This window comes from Pygoscelis adeliae, unplaced genomic scaffold (assembly GCF_000699105.1).
Source record: "Pygoscelis adeliae isolate BGI_AS28 unplaced genomic scaffold, ASM69910v1 Scaffold62, whole genome shotgun sequence".
Lineage (NCBI taxonomy): Eukaryota > Metazoa > Chordata > Aves > Sphenisciformes > Spheniscidae > Pygoscelis > Pygoscelis adeliae.
Genome location: NW_008824401.1, coordinates 2,022,228 through 2,044,895, shown reverse-complemented (window position 1 = coordinate 2,044,895; position 22,668 = coordinate 2,022,228). Strand labels below are relative to the sequence as shown.

General features: G+C 38.3%; 1 protein-coding gene across 1 annotated transcript in view; it reads right to left on the bottom strand.

Moving 5' to 3' along the window:
- Window positions 1-22,668, bottom strand: part of BEAN1 (brain expressed, associated with NEDD4, 1) — a 60,847-nt gene that overhangs the window by 1,515 nt on the left and 36,664 nt on the right. Inside the window, exons 3-4 of the mRNA XM_009320255.1 lie at window positions 17,193-17,402; window positions 14,187-14,328 (exon numbers count right to left, since the gene is read on the bottom strand). Coding sequence (XP_009318530.1) covers window positions 14,187-14,328; window positions 17,193-17,402 — 352 coding nt within the window. The remainder of the gene's footprint in view (window positions 1-14,186; window positions 14,329-17,192; window positions 17,403-22,668) is intronic.

Here is a 22,668-nt window from a genome sequence, read left to right as displayed (position 1 = left end):
GTAGCTAAGTTAGAAAATGGCTGGGGAAAAAGGAAGTGGTGTTGCCATTTCACAGTTATGAAATAAGGTATAGAGAGCTGTAGATGGAGTCTAAAGTAGAGTATCATATCAAATGCTGTTGTCCTGACTCACGGGTCTCTGGTGCTCAGCCAGCAGTTACATGCGGTGGGTTGTCTGGGTTGCAGATCTGTGCTGGCAGGGGCAGCAGGATTTCATGCTGAGGTACAGAGCTGTGATGAATAATCTTGACAGACTTATGCTGGTCATTCTGAGACTCGACAGACTACCCATCACGTTCCTCCTGAGAAGGAGGAATGCAAGACAGACCTATTTGTGGGGTTTCTGTGAGGAGCCAGCTCAGGTCTATCCAGGCTTCGTAGTTCTGTCTGTGCCGCCAAGCTAGAGCCAGGGGAAAATATTACCTCCTCACTCCACTACCATGCTCAGTGCTTGCTGTCCAGGTGTGAATGCAGACGGGCACCTTAGATTGGAGCTTGGACTGCATAGCCTAGGGAGGCCCATGAGGGGTAAATAATGAGCCTGGATAGACCAGTGTTGTCTTTGTGCTTGTTTTTTCCCATGTTCTGTGTTGCAGGAAGGGGATGCAAACAGACAGAGTGGACATGAGCAGCCTCCATGCATTTGTACTGTGCTGTGCTGGCACTGCCCAGCCCTCCGAGCCTAAGGACTCTGCAGAGATTGCACTGTGGCCCCAAGGAGGGCTGAACCAGAACTGGATCTGGGTGGTCCACTGTCTGGCTATCCTAGCGTCACCTGTTTGTCCACAACCTAAAGCTGACTCCACTTTTGCTATATCAAACCAGCCCAGGTCTAGTGGTCTGAAGGAGAGTCGTAACATCATGATCTTAAATGTTGGACCTACTTTGTTTGTGGCTGCCTTGTTTAACTGTTTCAGGATCATTTTAAATCCAATTCTGAAGGAGGGAATGTTTCCTGTAAAAACACCTTCGCCTACTCAGTTAACCTGAAAAACAATTCTGCTGGAGCCGGACAAGTTAAGAACCCATTTCCTCAACCACACTAACTGCAGAGCTATTAAGATCTAGGATATTTCCTGAAACTTAGGATATTTAGCATATGTCTTCCCAGTAGAGTGCAGGCAGTCATTCTGCCCCCTGTAATTGCATTACTGCCAGGCTAAACCCCAGCTAATAAACCCTACTTGTAGATTACAAGTGGCTTGCAGCAGGGCAGCTTGCATTGGTTAGAGTGAGCTCAAATCTACTGCAATCAACCATGGAGGCCCTGCCTTAGAACAATACTTAGTTCTGCTGCACTCATTCATACCTTTCCATCAGAGTGCTCATGATGATTTTGTTGGTATTGTTCCTAGTCTAGGTGCTGGAAGTGGTTTTTGGAGAAGGGAAAGGTAAGAAAGTGAAATCTTAATACTGGATTACTAAATAACTCAAATATCCACAGGTGTTTCTGTTTTTACCTCCCTTTTATCTTATTTTTATATTCATGAGAACGATGGTTTTAAATTCAGACTAGGAAATTTCAATTTGCCCATCAGAAAGAATGATATTTAAAAACATAACTCTGTTCTGAAGATCCTGAATAGGGCTGCTAGATACTTCAGAAACAAGTCCCAGCACATAGGAGGTCAAATTGGTTTTGTATAGCATGTGGAAAAGATTTCAGTCCAGCCTCTACTAAGCCCACTGAAGCTTTCAAGCATACCTGATATTCTTTTAAAAGATCTTAGACCTCAGTCGGAGATCAAGGACCTGATGTCCTCAACTCTCTATGAACTCAGCAAGAGTAAAGGAAGAGCCACTCTTTGCAGGATTACTTACTATGAGCTGCATCTTTACTTAATTTACATTTTGCTGACCCAAAGCCCAGTGAATTTATTTAAAATGTCTCCACAGATTTTGACTGACTTAATCAGGCTAATGAAGAGCACCTACTGAGTCCTGTTACTATAGTAAGAGAGTTTCAGTTTTGAAAAGCCCACAGTAATGTGAGTTTCAAGGTGGAAAACTTTGAATCCTTTTGCTGAGACACAAAGGGGAAGAACCTTCTCTGTCTCCTGATTCTGGGCCCGGGTCCAGCGCAAGGGAAATCTGCCACAGGCTTAAAGGAGAAATGGGCACAGTATGAACCTTCTACTTACTGCTTTTATCTGATCATCTGCATTTCTTTCCCTTGGATTTAATTTAATATCTTTTGTGGACTGTAGCTCAGCTCTGTAGAACTAAAATGCTCGGTGGCATAAATAGCAAAATGATCTTTTGTGAAGGAGACTTTTAAGAATCAAGACAAATCGGTAGCAAATTATGTTATTCAAGACCTGGCCTTTTAGTGTTTAGTTACAAATATCAATATATTAGTGTTAGGGCACTTTTTCTTCATATATATGATGGATAAAAAATAATTCTCTTTTTCTCCAAACTCCAATGCAAGTAATGTTCCCCCTCTCATTTTTGGCAATTAAGTTCACATTTTAAAAATCTAATAGGGCAGTAAGGAACACATGCCAGATTTTCAATTAAGTAACTTTTTGGCACCTTCACAACTGTACCTACAGAGAGTTATGGCCAAGGAGGCGACTACAAATCATTCAAATGGTTTTAATTTTTTAAAAAATAACTTCTTGTATTTCATTAGCAATTTATGATCTTGATACTCAGTTTCCCGTATTCTCTTCAAAGCATGGTATCTTTGTTTGTAATGCTGACACTGCAAACAGCTATCACTATGATACTAGTAGTGGAGGCTACAGATAAGGTTCCTACCATTTTCTGTTGAGGATAGAAAGGAGATGAGTTAAGGTCATACAAGCAACTTTAACTTTGTATTTTTTCCCCTAGCTTCTGAGTGTTTTGTGGTTGGGTTTTTTTTGTTTGTTTGTTTGTTTGTTTTCCCCCTCTGTTTAACAGCCTCAGTAATTTGGTTATGCTTTCAGAGTGCTGTTACAGAGGTATTACTGTAGTATAACTAATGAATTACCAACACTACAAGCATGAATTTTATTTTGCAGACAGGAAAGCACAGTCCTTCCTTCAAAGAGAACATAATATGTAAACTTATGCATCTAGTATTTACCAGATCTTTGTTTAATTAGAGGATTCTAAGCAAGTATTGTAAGAAGTATGTGCTGGTTTTGGCTGGGCTAGAGTTAGTTTCCTTCACAGTAGCTGGTATGGGGCTGTGTTTTGGATTTGGGTTGGAAACAGTGTTGATAACACAGGGATGTTTTCGTTACTGCTGAGCAGTGCTTACACAGAGTCAAGGCCTTTTTTGCCTTTCCCCCACCCCACCAGCAAGTTAGGCTGGGGGTGCACAAGGAGTTGGGAGGGGACACAGCTGGGACAGCTGACCCCAACTGCCCAAAGGGATATCCCACACCATATGACATCATGCTCAGCATATAAAGCTGGGGGAAGAAGAAGGAAGGGGGGGACATTTGGAGTGATGGCGTTTGTCTTCCCAAGTAACCGTTACGTGTGATGGAGCCCTGCTTTCCTGGAGATGGCTGAACACCTGCCTGCTGATGGGAAGGAGTGAATGGATGCCTTGTTTTGCTTTGCTTGCGTGTGCAGCTTTTGCTTTCCCTATTAAACTGTCTTTATCTCAACCCACAAGTTTTCTCACTTTCAGTCTTCTGATTCTCTCCCCCATCCCACCAGGGGGAGTGAGTGAGCAGCTGTGTGGGGCTTAGTTGCTGGCTGGGGTTAAACCATGACAAAGTAATACACAGTTTGACAGGCACCCGCTGTCCGTATATGTTGGTGGTTGGAAAATCATTCCTCAAAAGATTTAAGGGATAGCTTATAAAAAATTGTAATAGCAATAATTTATTGCAGTTGATTACCGTGTATTGATGTGAGTGATACTGGACTAAATCCTTACTGTTGTCTTAAAATAAAGCTTCATGTTTGAGGAGAAGAGGCAAATGAACTCTCGCATTTTACTGCAGTGCGCTGTGTATCACGAACCAAGTGGTACTGCTAAGTTGTCCTGCAGTGTGAGGTCTGCACCTTTGACACAGCTTTTAGGTTTCTTTCTTTTTAGCTGCAAACAGCGCAAACGAATAGAATGAAGGAGCTGCTTTTTCATTGGGTAGTATGGAGACCTCGATACCAGAGGGGCCAAGAGGTACTATGTAATGATGGCTACCACTAAAAAAAAACAGTGAGTGCATCCATAACAATCAGTAATGATGATTCCTAATATTAGAATTGTACTGTTACATGCAAGTCACTTAAGTATGGTAACTAATGCTGTTGATTTCATCTGAGAAGGTGGCAGCTGTAAAGCTCAGTCATGTGTAAAGCTGTGGTTTCAACATGAGACAATGTCCATGTCATTGAAAGGAAGTGTCCCCTGCCCTGTTGCATACTCCCACTGTGTTCCTTGTACTATTTCCTCCAAACCATGATCCCCAATGTGGAGCTAAATAGGCCAAAAGTTTGTGTGCGTGTATTTTTTGTGTGTGTGTGTGTTTTTTTTGGAGGTTTTCATTGGTTTGTTTTGGTTGGGGTTTTTTTTGTGTGTGTTTTTTCTGGGCCGGATTTCTACTGATTTAACTACTTAAGTTGGAAGCTCACAGCATAGTCAGATGGGCATCAATGCAACACAAGGGAAGCAGAAGTATAAGAGATGGAGGAAGTGGGGTAGGTCTTAGACCACAGCTCACAGGCAGAACTTCTTAGCCATATCATAAAAGTGCAACCTCAGTAACTGCTAAGGGAATGACACCTACATGTATATGTGTGTATATATATCTGTGTTTTGCAACTGAAAATGCAAGAGCATGGAGCTTGCATGACTTAAGTGGAAAACCAAAAACACTTGCTGGTCTCTTGCAAAAAACACAATTATAGTTATGTTTTATCTGAGAGATTCAGTTCTGTGACGTTATTGTACATGTAAAAAGTAGCTGATGGTTGAAGGTCAGTACAGCAGGCACAGGAAAATCCTTTTAGACAAGAAAGCAAATGCTTTTGAAAAGTATTATGTTACCATAACTTAATAATGGACCACAGGAACTCATTACACTGCATCTCATGAATATCATGCGTCTCTTTTTCAGCCCTGAAAAAAATCCTTGGTTACAGTACTTGTGGTGAATTCACTTTAATCCATTACATTTTTAAAATTATATTATCTTAAGGTTCTGTGTGTCTTACAGGCAGTCATGAGAAGGAAGGGGTTACTGACCATGAAATGTGCTGTTGTGTACATATTTTTTTTTTTTGGCCTTGTTTCTTGTCAGAATAACTTCATTGTCATTGTAGACTATGCTATTGAGTTTTTAAAGGATAATTATACTAGGAAAGGCAAGGAGGGCTGATGTCTGTTAACATCATCTTACCGCATGTAAGTGTGATCTGCAAAGAGAAGAATTTTGCTTAAAAAATACAGCAGCTCTTCAAGCTGACCTTGCTTGAATGTTGGGGCGGGGGGGGGGGGAAAAACTTACTTCGTGAATTTGTGAGGTCTCATTGCAGTAAGTATTAGGATGGGTTTGTTGCTAAGGAAACCCAAAAGAGCTTATTTAACTAGCTGTCATTCATAAATTATGACCTACTCTCTGGGGAAAGAAGAAGGTTCTACTTACAGAATTTTTTAAGATGCCAACAATAGCTAGTGGAAAAAAAGGCAAATCTGGGGAATGAAGAGTTCTTCTTTGTGAAATAGATGTCTTTTTGTTTACTTTGTTCATTTGTTATGTGTTATGACTCTACTAAAATTGCTCCTGTTACATTGTTTCCATTTTGCTGATGACCTACTGTCTTCTTTTAATGATGGTAAACAGAATCACTAAATCTGGAAAATACATGTGCTGACAGGTTTAAGTTGTTATGAAAACAACACAAAGGATGTTTATATGATGTTGTTATCTAGTAAAGAAAAGCTGAAATTAGAACAAATGTACTGTAACTCTCTAAAAGGAGGGTCAAAGGAAAAAAATAATGATGTGTTTGATGACTAGGTAAGTAGTTCAGCTGATGATGCTAGCTCTGATCATGCAATCTACTAACAGCTGGGTTTGTAGGGCAGCAGCTTGGAAATCTGTCAGTGTTTCCTTTGAAGTGTTTTTTCTTAGAATACGTATATTCTTTGGTGATGTATAACTACCATGAGGAAAAGTATAATTTTTGACAGAACTGCTCTTATAGTGACATATGTCATAAGACAGGATATTTTTCTAGGTTTATTTTTGATACTGACAGTTTCCATTTGAGATACTAGGTGCATTTACTTACTATATTTTGATTTTTCTTTTGCATGCTTTGTCAGTGATTTATTAAGCATTAGTTTAATATTTTCATATAATAGCAATCCATTCCATATTACTGATTGTCTCAGTCATTCACTTAGTTTAATTATTGAACAGTGGCTTAGAATGAAGAGCCAAAACATCTTTCTTTATTAAAAAAGAAACCCTGAATTGTTGGGGCCTAGTAATTAGGAGAATGATAGTGCAAGAATAAGCAAATGTAGTTAAGTGGCACCTCCTCCTATGCGGTTTCAGTCCTCCTAGTTATTGTGTTAGTATGAAATCAAAATCCATCTGTCTCTGGGCCTGGATAATATTACATGAGAATTTTTTACTATGACTGATCCCAAATTACAGTGGGTCAGGGGTAAGTAACAAACATAACACCTAGAGATAACAGACCACGGTGTCAGCCAAGACAGGGCACTGAAGCAATGATCCAATACTCCATAAAATAACTGGAGTATTTTCTGGGAATGTTTTGTCATGTATGTTTGAAATGCAGCTATTTAAACAAGGGGGAGGCTCCTCTTAAGGTACTCTGGAGGAACCTCTCTCTCTTTATTAGCTGTAGAGTGACGCTGATCTCCTAACTTAATTGACTTTTAAGCTCCCAGAGGTGTGGTAAATGCACTTCGAAGGTGCCTGCCTGATCTTGGAGTAGGTAACCATGAACCATATGCAGTTATTTTCTATTTTAATGTTTTTTAAATAGTAAAAAATGCAACCCAAGGTATTGTTCAAGGAAACATCTAAGGCTTAAGTAACTTAACCCTTGAAGACACAGGAAACCTGGAATTAATTTTTTTTCTGCGTTTTTTCTGTTCATAGTTATTTCTGGAATTTCCCATTCCTCGCAACTACAATAGGAATATTTGTGTTAATAAGCGCTAAAAGTCTGGATCTTCATTCTGCACTATGTGTCAAGATAATCTTGAGGAAGTTGTAACTCTGATGAATAAATATTCCAGGTGAAAAATGAAATTAAATGTAAACAGTGTTTTCGTGAAAACATACACCAGATAGCATTTGAAACTGATATAATACAGTTTCAACATAATTGTGCAGCTTTCAACAATTAAAATAAATGTTTTAAATAAAACAAGTCATTCTATGATGAAGATTTTATATGATACATTTCAGCCTGGCATTAATTTTATATATAATAAGAACCACTTAATCATAAGCAGTGTTTAGTCTCTGGGTTTCTGTAACCATTATACAGTAAAGGACAGGGAAACTATGGGTACTGGTTGAGTAATAATAATCAGTTAAGACAAATTTATTTCAGAATAATCTCTTGTAGCCTCCTAAGCCATGGAGTTAATCCAGAAACAGCGTTCTAAACAACAGTACCAATTTTTTTTTTTTAGGAATGCTTAGGACCTGCTAATACTTGAAGTTTGCCATGTGACATGTTTTAGGATCGTATTCCTAGAAAGAGTTTTGCTTTAATTATGCTCCGAATGAATTCTGATCAGGTGAAGGAAATACTAGCTGCAGTATGCAACAGAAAGTATAACTACTGGGAAATGAGAGAAAAATATTCCTTTTTTTCATTCCTGTTATCAATGACTCAACAGCTTTAAGTTGTGATTGTTCTGCATGGCACAATAAATTTCTGGTTAGAAATGCTTGGTGGCTCTCTTTCATCAGGTTTTTCTGCTTTCACTGCTGCAGGTTTTGTTTTGTTTTTTTTTCTTTTTTTTATATGCAGCAATAGTTTGCACTTCTAGAGTGAAACTGGGACAGGTGTAGAAAAAGGCTGGTCAGACGATACAGCGTCCCAACAGATATTTTTGATGACAGAAAGCTAAGAGAACTTTGTGCCTTAGCCTCACAACACGCAGGCTGAGGTGTGAGAAGATTTTTGACTACAAATACAAGAAGCAAGTAAAGAGAAAGGCATGGGTATTTAAGAGGAATGGAAATGCCACAAAAAGAAACTATCATAAAATGGCTGTAAAGAAATTTAGGTTGCCATAATAATTAGGAATTAGGTATGTCCTTAGGTATTCTGGAATGAGTATAATGGGGACAAAAGATCCTTGCAAACTCAGTTATGGAATAGGTAAATTTCTATTAAAAATGATTACTTGCAGCAGCAGCGGTGAGACTGGTAACTGCAGAAGAGCCTTTCAAGCTTATGTTCCTCTGACTGAAATGGCTTCCTGAAGGATGATCCATTAGTAGAAAACAGCAAGATGAAGGCAGCTTGAGGGAAAACCTGTCCATATAGCAGATATAACTTGATGGTGCTGCCACTGGTGTGGTGGCATTCACATCAGCTGAGAACCTCAATAGGGCAGGGCTCTGTTTAGAGATATACCAGAGACATCTAAAATACTAATCTAGATATGCTTGTTGGGATCTCACTTGCAGACTCTGACCTCTCAAGGGCTGGCTTAATGTCAGGCACTAAGGCAATCTCCCTCTGCTCACTAGGTGGGCTGTGAAATGTGGGTGTTGTGTAAAAATCCCTTCACAGCAGAGAGCAACTAACTAATCAAAAAGCAATTAACTTGTTTCTATATCTAATATTAATTAGGAATAGCACTAGGATGTGAAGGGAGGGGCTTTTGAGGGTCTAGTTGCTCAGAATTTGGAATTGAAAGAATTAAGAGTTTTATCTCATGTCATGATTTCCAGTGGATTTAATACTGTTATATTTCCAATGGTATTTTTTTACTTTACTGACTGAAAATCTCAATGAGGGTATTGAAGTGAGATCTGAAATTAACCACAAATGTCCATCTTATGCTTTGCCAACTGTCATTGTAATGTGCCAAAAGCTACCTACCTTGCTTGCAGGAAAAGTGGTCTTGGCACAGGAATACAGCACAACATAGCAAGTTTTTATGTTAGTTTCCTGCAAGCCTAATTCTGTCTTTCAAGAAAATCTAGGAAGCTGGTTCAAGCCGCCTTCCCTCTGATATGGCTAACTTGCTTCCTCAGAAGTGGGGGATGAAAAAGAATGTCTTAGAAAAGAAAGTACCTTAAGTAGTTTGTCTTTTTTTTTTGTTTTCATATTTAGAGGGAAATTAGGGACTGTCTTTAAGACATGAGCATTTCCTTTTGCCACTTTAAAATAATTTTAAAATGGATTTGCCTGTTTAAACAATGCAGACTGAACATGGGTATTAAGAGTACTGGAATTTATCAAGTCTAAACAAGACAATTTTCTATAGAATTGATCCTATATAGATCAGGCAAGATGACCAGATGAGGTAGAGTGAGCACACTTAAGCAAGCAAAAAAACCCCCCAATGTGTTCTAATGTGAATACTAGGATAATGGGTGACTAACAGGTTTTTATCATAGTGCGCCCTGCAGGACACATTTCAATGTGAAATACAGAGAGGACTTCCGTGGCTTCCATTAAAACTATTCCTGAAGCTAAATCCCTCCATCTCGCTCAAGAGTCATTCCTCAATCATGTTCTGTATTAGACAGTCACGAGTCACAGATGAAAAAGGCGATAACCTTGGTTGCCTAAAGCTCTGTACATACCGTTAATATCTAATCACTAAGGAGTGAAAAAGCACTTAGTTGAGTAGCATGAAATGCATTTCCTCAGGCCAAAAGGTGAAAAGTTGATAAAATTCCGTTCATGCAGGGAACCTCAAATCTCCTCATTGTTAGGATTTTAGAGACTCTCATAAAAAAAAATGCAATAGTTTTTCATTTACTTGGTCCTTGATTGGTACTGTACTTCAAGCCATTTAAAACATGTAAGCTCAAATTATTTTAAACAGCTTTCTTATTAAATATACATAAAAAGTTAATTAGGAAAGCTCACTATAAATGCGTGTGTTACAATGAACTCTGGGCACAGTGAACATGAGCACGAGCTTGTGATTTCTGTCTACGAAGGTATTATCCACACAGTGTCAACAGCATGTGTTTGGGATATGTAAAATGACAACTACAGCCATCTTGATCAAACTCCAGAAGACTTTTTTGATTAAAGGTCTGCTGCCTGTCATATAATTCCAAATAATACTCTTTACTTTTTTTCTTTGATTATTCTTAAAAGTCTAAAGATACTAAAAATTCGATTAGATTATTTTACTCATACTGTAACAGTGAATATTGAACAAATTGGCAAATACTGGATTTACAGCCTTTGCAGTATTTCTTCCAAAGTCATATTTACTATGATGGTAGTTAAACTGTGGCAGGGAGAGTGTTCTTGTATTTTGTCCTGGTTGAATTTGTTCAAGTTTCCTAATTTGGGGGGAGAAAAATTCTGTGGTTTAGAATTGTTTCTAGATCACCTGGATCATCTTTCTCAGATGACTGAAGTTTCTTAGAAACAAATATTTTGCCATCTCTGGTAACACAGACTATGAAACATTAACTTAACTTCCAGCATTGCTACAAGTATCTGTACATGTTAGAAATAGGCTCTAAAATACAGACCCCTAATACCTTGAAACTGCTTAGTTCATACCCACTGTATTTTGTTTTTATATTTCCCTTCTACACTTCATGTAAAATCAATCTGACAGATGTTAACACAGATCTGAGATTCATTAGAAAGTCATTAATTATCCTAAAGGGATGTTTATGGATAGGAGCACCGTATATTTTGGGCTGTCAAGACAAATTGACCAAATGGCTTCTCTGTAACCACCCTGCAACTATGGCAGGCTAATGACAAAACGCTGTGCATGATATTCCTCTAAACGTAACGTAAAATACAAAGTAAGAAAGTGGTTAGTGGAAGTGTCTATGGTGATAAAATTAAGCCTCATATGAAATTTGTGATTTAGATATCAAAGCAATTAAATTATTAACATCCCAAGGCATTTTTCATAAATTAATTTCCCAATTAAAGTTTTTATATAAATAGTATTTTGTATTGGACTTTCAATTGGAGAGTCGAGAGCGGGCAGTCCTGAACAGTTAGCTCTCCCTCAGCCATAGAAATGGGTACTCTTAACTCTGACTTTTTCATCAGCCTTCCCCTAAAATTCCTTTTCCACTCATTTCATGGTTTAAAGTCCAACTGTAAAATCTAATGAAAACTTCTAGACTGATTATAATCACCCCCTTGGCCAAATAGAGGTGTCATGCTTTCTACTGAAATTCAGAAAGTATGGTTTTAGCAAAAATGGTATGTTCAGGAATACTCAGCTCAGCAGCACCTAGTATGCAGTGATGTTATGCTGTTGCCTCTTTCAGGCTGTATTAGAACAATGCAGTTAAATGAAGCTCATGCCTTGGTGTCTGCCTGTGGCAGCAGGACACTAGTTTTCACTCACTGCATTCTTTCACTTCAAATACGTGTTGAGAGTTATTTGCCAATGCAGTTGCTTTCCTCGCCGCTCTTTATTTCTGTTCTGTTTATGCTACAGTTGCGTTATTAGCTTTTGGACATGCTAGTTTAGCTTTAAATTACATCTTGCGCTGCATGAATTAGAAGGAGGAATTGCATTAATTTAGCCAGTGCTAAATTTCAGTAAACCTACTCTTCAAAACACTATCATATGTAACAAGATTGATCCCATTGAGTTAATATTTTAAATGTGCAAGGTCAAGCATGTCTTGTTTATCCTTCAAGGCCATGTCTGACAGTCAGTTTTCCTGGTGTTAGCACCCATCAGTCCAAATAATCTCCATGCATCTCTACTAATTAGAAAAAATACACTTTAGTGTTATGCCATGGAGGAGAGTGTAAAGGTAGCTATACAGAAATTTTTTAGGCTCTTACATAATGCAAAGTATTCGTACAATGCTTCTCAGCCAGTGCTTTTCTGAACAGAAAGTTACAGTGGACTATATAATGTATTAATAGTAAGTTTAAATGTCTCTCTACGTAGCTTCGCTTTCAGCCATCTGCTAAGCTCTTTTCCTGAAGCTTTCTCCAAGTTGTGTTGCTAAGATTTAAAGCTTATTAAGATTTTAAAGATTTGCCAAAGCTACTTTTTCTAAAATATTTAACTATGGTAGCAGCAAGAAAACAGCAAAACCATTAACAATAATCTTTACTTTTGACCTGTGATGCAGAACTGCAATTAATGGGATGAGCAGTGTTTCCTTATGTATGCAGTCAGACCTTGGGCCCCTCAGGGATGCAGTCCACTCAGCCCAGAAGGGATTCCTGAGGAGGTAGTGGTTGGACACCTTTATGTCTCTCTGATCCTAGTACTGATGTCCCAGAACAGCTTCTTAGAACAAGGTAGGACACAAGACAGTTAACTTGTACTAGGCTTATTACAGAAGTAGCTGGAGAATTTACAGGAAAGCACAGATCATCTAGTGCTATCCTGTATCACTCATGTATATCCTTCCAAACATAGAACTCCATAGAGGTGGAAAATCCTTCTTTGGGCCCATTTCAAACTGGAAATAGGAGCAACCTTTGGTTTAATCTTAGGAGACCTGTCTGCTAAAGAAATATGTTCTCAGAGCTTGTTCACAGGAGTCTGAGCTTGTTCTCAGAAATCTGGCCAATTGCCCACTCAAGCTGTTGCTTGTGTGTCAGCTGGCTGGCTTTTATTAGTAAAGACTCGTGGGTGTGGGTCCAAACACCAGTCTAAAATTTTAAGTGGATTTATATGAAGTTCTACAAATTTAGATGCCAGGCTCAGAATAATTTTTAACATGTGAGCTTTCTGTGAAAATATTTACACCATCTCTAAAAGCCCATTTATTCTATAGTATGACTTTGTAATACATAAAGGGCTGCTTGTAGAAAAGTCAAAGATCTATATATTGTACGTTCATACTACTGACTTGCTCTATATTGCATATGTATACAAGCAGTCAGAAAAGGGCTGGTCTTATGAGTATATCGGTTGAACTCAAAACAGAGTGTTTAAAAGGAAGAAAAGAAAAAAAAAAAGGGGGGGGGGGGAGCATGGCTGCTCAACCATTATTTACTGTTTGTAAGATACAGCACTACAGAAAGCCTGAAGTGATGTTCTGTTTAAAATGATTTCTGTTGGTTCATTAGAGGGAGCAACCGAATTCCTTCATTTATTAACCTCAAGGTGCATGAGGCACACAGAGGAGATATAGATGGCCTAGAGTAGGACTCTTATCACTCGTGATGGCCGTTCTTGTATCCTGTGAATGCAGGCACACGAATGTGGAACGAGCTGCTATATAATTTCTGGAATAACTGTCTTTGGAAAGAGCTTTTTCTGGTGATGTTACCTCCCCAGGCAATTAGAACTGCCTGATATTTGAAGGACGCTCTCCAAAGATGCTATTACAATCCAGGCAACTATGGCTCTCCAGAGCAGGTTTGGGTTAAACAGCTAAAATGGTAGTCACCCTCCTTCACAGATTACTGATATAAAATGAATAATCCCAAACAATTTTCTCCCTATCCTAAATTAGGAGGTTAAGTACAATTACTGGGTATGTCAGAATGGTATGTCTTCTCCAGTTCTGCTTTCTGATAGAATACCGGGGTTAAGAAAGCTGGAGAAGTGAGACTTGCTGAAAAATACAGAAAGGTTTAAGGGTTTCTTGCACTTCTCCTTTCTTCCCCCCCCCCCCCTTTTTTGTTTTTTCTGTTTATTCTGATCTGAGCAGTCTCATGGTCAGTAATAAATGTAACCTGAAAGCTCTTGAAAAACGTATGTATTTTTCTCCTGGAAATGAAACTTTGACTTGTAAAATCATTTCTTTCAAAGAAAGATGTTCATAAGTAATTTAACGGTGTGTTTCATTAGTATGCTATCAATATGATAAATTTTAATGTTAATATTAGTAAATGAGAATTGGCTGTACACATGCCTTTATTTAGTAAAGATATATTCTACTAAGGAAAACTTAAACTAAACAAAGTCTGTCTGTACTTAGAGTTTGTGTGACCTGTGTTTTTGTAGTGGGTGTAGGTCTAACAGTTTTATTTTCTTCTTTAACAGGCTTTGCAAGTGCAGAACTATAACACTCAGAATCTTAGAAAAGTGCTTACCGTGGAGGTGAATCGGGATACATGACGTTGACCTGAGAAAGTGTATCCAGATAGGAACCAAAATTAAAAGCTGGGGGAAACTCCTCCATGCAGGTGGATCTCAGCTCTCCAAAAGAGCCACCATAAGAGAAGCCATCTGGAGCTGGAAAACAGGCAATTAATACTTGCTGCTCTTTTCCTCCATGGTGGATTCTCTGAGACAGTATCACTGTTTATAACACTACCATAAATCAGAAAATAAAACCTATCTGAGGCAGAGGAATTACTGGTATTTTGGAACAATCAGGTTTCACAGGACATTTCTATTCCTTTAAGAGCAAGTTAGCGTCATCTGTAGATGAACTGTGGTGTTTCAGACACCTATGGCACAGGGTCTATATAATTTGTGCTGCCCTACAAGATGCAAGTGTCTAAAGCCTTTCTTGTGCCTCAAAGGTTGAAAAGGAGTGGCAGTTCTGCTTCATGCAGCTTCAAACATTAGCAGGATTGCTGAAGTTCCCAGGAGTCGATACATTGAAACCTTGCCAATTCTGTGAAGGCTTTTAAAATGAGGCTTAGGTGTTTGTAGGTATGTGTCTTGAGAAAATGCTGTTCTCAATAAAGCACTCACAAAAAGGGGAAAATAGTAGAGAAATCGTCTTGCTGCCTGCTCCAGGCCTTTCTTAATGCTTTCACATGAGAGTTTCATAGCTCCAGAAATACCAAGGAGTTAGTGCTATTTTCTGTCTTTGAGGATAGTTAATGCTCAACATTCCGGGGTAAATTTCCATAAGAATGTCCCAAATTGTGGAAATGCAGCAATTCCATTCCACCCCCCAACCCCCCCCCAGCAGCTGCAATTGTCTTCCAAATAAAGTGATCCCTCCTTTTCACTCGATGCATTAAAATAGTACCTGGAGAGAAGGGCCAGCTTCTAAAGTGACATCAAAGTAGTGTCTCTCTCAACAGAGGGTAAAGCGCAGGACTCACTTGAACTGCCTGTTCCTCCTTCTGGCAATTTTCACCTCTGCCAATTTATTCTCAAGGAATTTACCAGGACTAATCCAGTCTATCATGCACTGTGCTTTCCTTTTGCTTGATAAGTGAAGGAAGCCAACTTCACAGTGACTCCTGCTGCTCCCATGCTGGCCAGTGGAAGCATGCTGAGATACTAGGATGGCGTGTGCTAATGTAAAATTTTCACTTGGGTAGACTGGCACAATTTGGTTTAAGATTATTCTTTTGAATTTCTCTGAAAATATCGCCATGCTTTTCTTTTTCCATTTCTCTAGCATTGTTATTTCGAATCAGCAGTTTGAAAATTGTCCTTATGTTTTTGCCTGGCTTCAGGGTTTTTAAAGGACCTGAAATTAACATAGCTGTAGATTTAAATGTAGTGATTTAGTCTTAATGGTCAGCATTTTATCATGCCAAAATATTGCTGTTCAGGGGTAAAACTGTAACTCCAATTTGGGTTTAAGTATTTAATCCCAAATTTAGCTGCTGAAAAGTGGGAAAAATAGATGTTACAATAATAGTAGACATTATTCTTTTTTATTTTTATTTTTTTCCTTTTTCTCCTCTGTACGTTACCATGGGAGTTTGCATTTCACTTGGAGTCTAAAATTTATTCCCAAAACATCGATGTTATTCAGTTATCTGGATAAATGTTTCTGGGAAAGCCAAAAATAATTATTCCTGGCTCTAGGTGGACAAACTGATCCTACGAAGTGTGTTTCTTTTAGACATGAAAATTCCTAGTCCAAATAGTTAAATGAAGTCCAACTGACTTCAGTGGATACTTGATTTACCTCAGTGAAATCAAGATTTGAGTCAATGCATTTTCATGTGGCTCACTATTATTATCTTTTCTGTATAAAGAAGAAACCCTCAACAATATGCAAAGAACTGCACTCTCATAGCAAACTGCAGATATAGGAGCCTAACCACAGATGACTAAAATTGTTGATGCTCCACTCAATTCATTAATCCATTTATAATTTGAATTTTTACTAGCTGAAGACTTACAAAATAACTTTTTGTAACTGTTTTTTCCTTAAATATAGAAATAATCAGATTCTGTCATTTCCTTGACAAAGTGGCTTTTACCTTCTGGTCAGCAAACCCAAAATTGGACAAAATATAATTCTACAATTAACTCCTTCATATTCCCAAATCCTTTTAAAGTATGGGGGATTTTTGTCAGGGCGTAGGGGGATGGGAATTGGCACTTTTTTGATAGCAAACCAGTCTCTTTAATGATGATGACAGTTGTAATGACACTGATGTCATTAATGACATCATTAATGATGATGACAGTTGTAATGACATTTTGATGCCCTGTTGTTCTGTTTATATCCACTTATTAACTTTTGTGGTCAGAAAAGAAGTAATTGCCCAGTCATTGTTGTAGGTTGGTGCACACTGCAGAAGTGAAAAGATTCCTGGCTTTCCAACAAAGAGAAATTCCATTATGTGCTATACCAAGCCTATAATGGGATATGAAAATAAACTATCAGGAGTCTAGCGATGGAGAAGAAATCTTATATTGTATCAAGGGAAAATAAGCTCTTTAAGAAATGCTGTCAGCATTGGCCTTATTTATGTTAACCATTAACTATGGAGCTTGTACTATGTGAATTCAGTGCCAGCACAAAGATGCCATTAAACTACAAAGCTGCCTGTGACCCTTTCATCCTATTTTTAAATTATTTTTTTTTTTTAATCACTTGCACAGCAGCCAGATGCTTTTTGCTGCCCGTAGCACAAGACGGGCATGAGGAAAAATTTCTTTACTGAAAGAGTGGTTAAACATTGGAACAGGCTGCCCAGGGAAGTTGGTTGAGTTAACATCCCTAGATGTATTTAAAAGACGTGTAGATGTGGCACTTAGGGACATGGTTTGGTGGGCATGGTGGTGTTGGGTTGACGGTTGGACTCAGTGATCTTAGAGGTCTTTTCCAACCTTAATGATTCTATGATTCTATATTAATGAAGTTAAGCATTATCTTGCTATAACTATCTTACCATAAACAGCATCTCTCCTCAGATGTGGGTGTCTTAACCGTCCGTCCTTTCGCAGACTGCCAACAATGATTGTAACACAGGATAGAAATAGCACAAGTCCGATCACTACTCCAGCCACCAGAAGGGGTGAAACAAGTAAACTGGTATCATTTCCGTTTTCACCATAGCTGGGGAATTCACTGGTTGGGCTGCTCTGGTTCAAGTGTACTTCTGTACAGCAGAGAAAGAAAGAACGTGTCGGTTGTGAAGAGACACTTACAATGTGTGGTTATACAGATGCCAAAACTAAGGGCTTTCAAAGCCCTAAGAGACAGCCTGAGACAGATCCATTGTACAAATTCATGCTCTTATGGACAACCTATTTATTAGACCGATTTCTGGAGCTGTTAGTAACAGAATCTGGGGGAGCCAGTCGGCAATTGTTTCCCTGTTATTGGGGAATATCCTGCTGGAGTCAATTATGTGTGTTGCATAATTGTAATTTTGATTGCTTATTCCTGGAAAGATTCTTTGTATCATGAATTGATTGATGCTGAAAGAACTTCAGTGCACAAGGAGGAATGTGAAAACTCAAAAATTTGTGCTCCGAGCAAACAAAGGAATTGTCTTGTTACTAGGTGTGAAAAGACTCCAAGGTTTTGCAGAGAAAGTTTTGGCCAAGAATGAAACAGAGGAGCATGTTTTTGTAGCACAGGGCATGCTTTAGTTTATGGGATGAGTCAGCATCCCAAGAAACTGATTTGGAGCAGAGAGGGGAAGAGACTCATTCAGAGTGGGATTCTCAGCGAGGCACTGGATTTTCATCAAAGATATGGCTTTTTAGTAGGCAGAAGCTCAGGCAACATGGCGGTCCTGTTGGCCTTAACATCTAATAAATTGTTGAAATAGAAAACCATCACAATGAGCACTTAAAATTTACTCATTAAAAACCTGAAAGTAAATAAACTTAATTTATTGCCCTTTGGGCTCCCCCATATGTTTAAACAGTAACCCAAGGATGGTGCCAAACCTGTGCTTTAGTCCAGGCTGTCCTAGTGTTAAACTGGCTACATGCCTTGCGGAGAGGTTAGGTTTGGTGCAGTCATTCTCATTTCATCCTCCCTAGTTTGGTCTGATACTGTGTAAGGAAGGAACTGTGTGGGCAGGCAGACCTCACCTTAAAACAGTGTGTCAGTATTAGTAGGTACACCCTGCGATTCACCAGGTGACCGCAGACTGAGCTGAGCTCTATCTGGCTGGTGCGCTTTTGTTCCAGGCAAGCAGTTCTACACAGCAGCATTACTACTCTTACTTCCATCCCATTTTGATTTTTCAGTTGAAATGCACTCATGTTGTATGTGGCAAAAACTACAACTGCTTTCCTCTGTGTTTAAAAAAAATAGTAAAATTCTCTAGATGTATTATTTAAGTTCAATAATACATCTGCTTAAGGGAGAGAAATGGAAAATGCAAGAATATCCCAAACTATGAAAAGTCAGAATAACTCCAGTAATTTATTCCCAAGTCAAATATTCTTTTGAGACAAGCTAAAGAGAGAGTATCAAAAGGTAAACAATAAGTTTCCTCTAGAGAATCAACTGGTGACATATGATTATATGTGAATTAATTGTCCATAGATGTATTCATGGGGGATCGTACTGCTAATGGAGGGGAGGTAAATGTTAGAAATGATGGGATAAAGGATTCAGGATTTCAGCAGATAGAATCCCTGCTTAAGTAAAAGGCTCTGTTTATTTGTGGACAAAAGTTTGGGCATGCAGTAAAGGTAACCAAATTTGGGCCTAGGCCTTGAAAACAAGTTGCGATAAGCACCCATTTTCCTATCTTTGATCCACAGTTTATTAAAAAACAAAGAAACACCCCACCCCCACCCCACCCCCACCCAAATTAAAAAGAAATCTCCCATTAGCTGCTCAGGATCAGACTATGTACCAAGTAAACCAGAATTTAATTGATGCAAGAAATTATTGGAGATGCATATATACCAAGACCAGCTTTCAAATATGGCATGGATATATTTTCATATCTGGCTGTATGCCAGTCGAACAGATAAATAATTTCTTTCCTACAGAAACTAAGGCTAACAAAATTTTGCTCTTTTGAATGTTCTGTAAAGTGAATATGTGCTTTTGGAAGAGCAAGTGCTTTTTACATGGATAGTTTGTACAAGCAGATAGTTTTCAGCACTGTTTTCCCCGCTCTTTTCCTTTGGGATATACCACTCAGTGTCTTGCAGTCACAATAAGCTTAAAAAGAAGATGATGGCTTCAAGCCAATGTATATTATCATTGGCTAATGCTTGACATTGAAAGAACTGACTAGAAATATAAAAAAACCTGGGGAATTAGCATGTAGTAGGGCTTTTGTTAATTTTTTGGAAGCACTTGACTGTTGGCTGAGAATCTTTATGAGCAATTAAGATAGACGGCCAAGAAATGTGCTGAGCTTTTACAAAGCATTTTATGCCAAAAGACAAAACTGAATTTTCTGAAAATTAAACTGATTCTGTAGCATTAAATCAAAAGGGTATGGAAAACTGTCCTACTTAATGCTCTTAGCGCAAAGACTTTTTGGGTATGGGATATATGTTTGCGGGCTAGATTCTGCTGATCTTATGACCATTGCACTAGAACTAAACTTCCTCAAAGTTTACAAATTTCTAATAGTGTTTCTCATTTGTACAGTTTTTTTAACTATCTCTGTTGATAATGTGTCCAACAAGTGTGTACTCCTGCTGGCTTTCCATAGCCTTGTTTATTCAGGTTTTTGCCAATTCTGTCTTTGAAAGATGAAAGTATCACAGTAGTGCCAGTTAGTTTAAATCACAACTGCAGGGAATTGACACCTGAACTGAAAGTACTGGTGGATAGTTCATTGGTAATTTTGGAGATCTTGCAAAGATAAAAGGGAAGAATCAACTTTGTTGCTATCATGATGAGAACATGAGCCTGGGGTGTGAGGTTGCCCCATGCACTATCAGGCTTGTGGTCTACAAATTGAAGTCAAGTAGTACTGAAACTGGAGTTAGTGATAAACTTCCTGTCAAGTTCAATGGGAAAGAAAAGAGGCTACAGTGAGTGCTTTCGGATCTTTTGAAACTTGGACAACTTCTAAATGATCCTCTTAACAGGAAGGGACTGTCCAAAGAAAAGAAGAGTAGACTAGATTTTTGTTGTTGTTGTGTATTGTTTAGCTATGGAAGCCAGCTGGCATCTTAACACATTGACTATTTCCGAGATTCCTGTGGTGCCACCCAGTGTGAGCACTAATATTTGGTCCTATTTTGCTTTATAGGAATTTAACAGGTTAGCAGTGACTTCAAATAGAAAGTACTCTCTATTATACTCTCCACTTGTACTTGAGGTGTTGTTTTTTTTATTTCAAGACAGCCCATTTATCTAGCATGTTCTCAGGGCTTCCTTAGCTGTTCCAAATCTTGTCTATTTTCTCTCTTGTTTCTCACCATCATGAATCTTTCTCTTTTTTTATGCTCTTAATCTAATTTAACCCAGCCTCTGGTAAAGACAAGATATATTGCAATATTGCTTTTATTAGAAGGAATGAATAACTCCCCATAGTCTAGCTCCTAAAACAATATGCAATTGATAAACTTATCTTATGGTATTATTTTCAGTTTGACACTGGGTCTAGTCCTCCAGACTTTACAGACTGACTTACTACTATGGGAATTGCTCAGGTGACTAACAACTACAGAATGAGACGCTACATTGATAAAAATTCTTTGGTTTTGAATTTTTTGGGGCCAAAAGATATTTACATTACTTTTGGCAAAGGAACATCTTATAGCTTTTTCTACTCTTATTCAAATATATCTTCTTTCGATAAACTGTACATTTATGTATATTAAAAATGCTATGTTTTTTTCAGCCAGAATAGAAGTATCTGGAAATTTATGTAAAGCCCATAAATGTAACAGCAATAGCAGAATGCTAACTTTTTTTTTTTGAGGTAAGTTGTATTTTTTCCATGAAACTGCAAATTGTAAACAATACATGCATAAATATGAATACTCTATATCTAATCCTCTAAATATGAGTTATATGCACAAACCATTACTTTTATCCAGTGATGGGAGTTGTGTAACTAACCAGACAGGGCACAAATGGAACATGCTGGCTGTTGCAGTCATGAATACAATGCAAGGGGCACATATGGCTGAGTCAACACTTAATTTAGAATGAGACCACTAGTGAAAAATTGCCTACACTATCCATTCAGTGTTAGACAAAAAATTATCAATCTGCAAAATCCCTTAAACATCACATTGTATTATTTTACCCAGTGCTCCTGCATCTCAACAGACCAACTTGTAAAGTAACTCCACGTAACTGAAGGAGGTGTAGTACAACTTGACTTTTTTGGCATATGTTGTGCTTTCTACTTCTCATTAATCTGTCTCCGAAGGGACACTTCTTATCCCTTTCTGACTTGGCAGTAAGTAATGTTGACATTTCAGTTGGGTCAGATCCTGTCAGAGTGAAATGTCTTGGTGTGCAGATGTGTCATGGGAGCTTAGTTCATCCACGATATAGCCCTTTATTAGGAGTGGCTTCTCTCTTCTTCACTGGCTTTTACCTGCTTATATTCCAGATGAGACAGAAGGGAAGCACTACATATAAATGAAAATGACTTCTCTCCATACTGAAACGGTTGTGGGTTTGTGGTTTTTTTTTTTCCTCTTTTTTTTTTCCTGAAGGCACATCAGCTCTAGTGAAGCCGCAATTGTCTCTGTAATTGATAGGGTTTTCTTTGTTCCCTTTAAAAATCAAAGATGATTTTAAGGCTGGATCTTACTAAGATAACCAAATCTCTTCCCCTGGTTTAAAATCTCTCAATCATCTTAATAAAAATGATAATTCATGTTATCACTGGTGGAGAGGATGAGACATGGAGTGGTTTTGTTTCCCAGACTGAAATGCGCATGAACAGCTCATGAAGAAGTGCTGATGTGTTGTACTAGAAGGATTTTGTGTGCAGAATCATATATCTCTACATTCCTGCCAGCCTCAGTTAAGCCTTGCCTGAGGAGAGAATCACTAAGCGTGATTACTTGCTGAACTAGAGCTGAAGCACACTGAGAAAAATATTGTATTGCATGTACACCCTGGGTTAGTACAAGTTGTTTGGGGTTGATGATCTAGCACCTCCTATTACCTTTAAATACACTGTATTAACAAAGTGTACAGGACTGGAAATGAGTAGGAGGAAGCTCAGTATAGGATAGTGCATAGTATACTTTGATTTTTAAATAATCATAACAAAGTGTCTCAAACACCCAAGCAATTTAAAGCATGTTTCTGATGTCCTTATTTTTTTAATCCTTGGCTGGGACGGTGTTGGAATATGCAGTCTCTCTATCAAGGGGAGGAGATTGACAGAAGGTAAGAAGGAGTTGAGAGGTCCCAGTAAGGCACACAGGTAAACTAAATTAGTGGAATCAATGAAGATTTTGTTG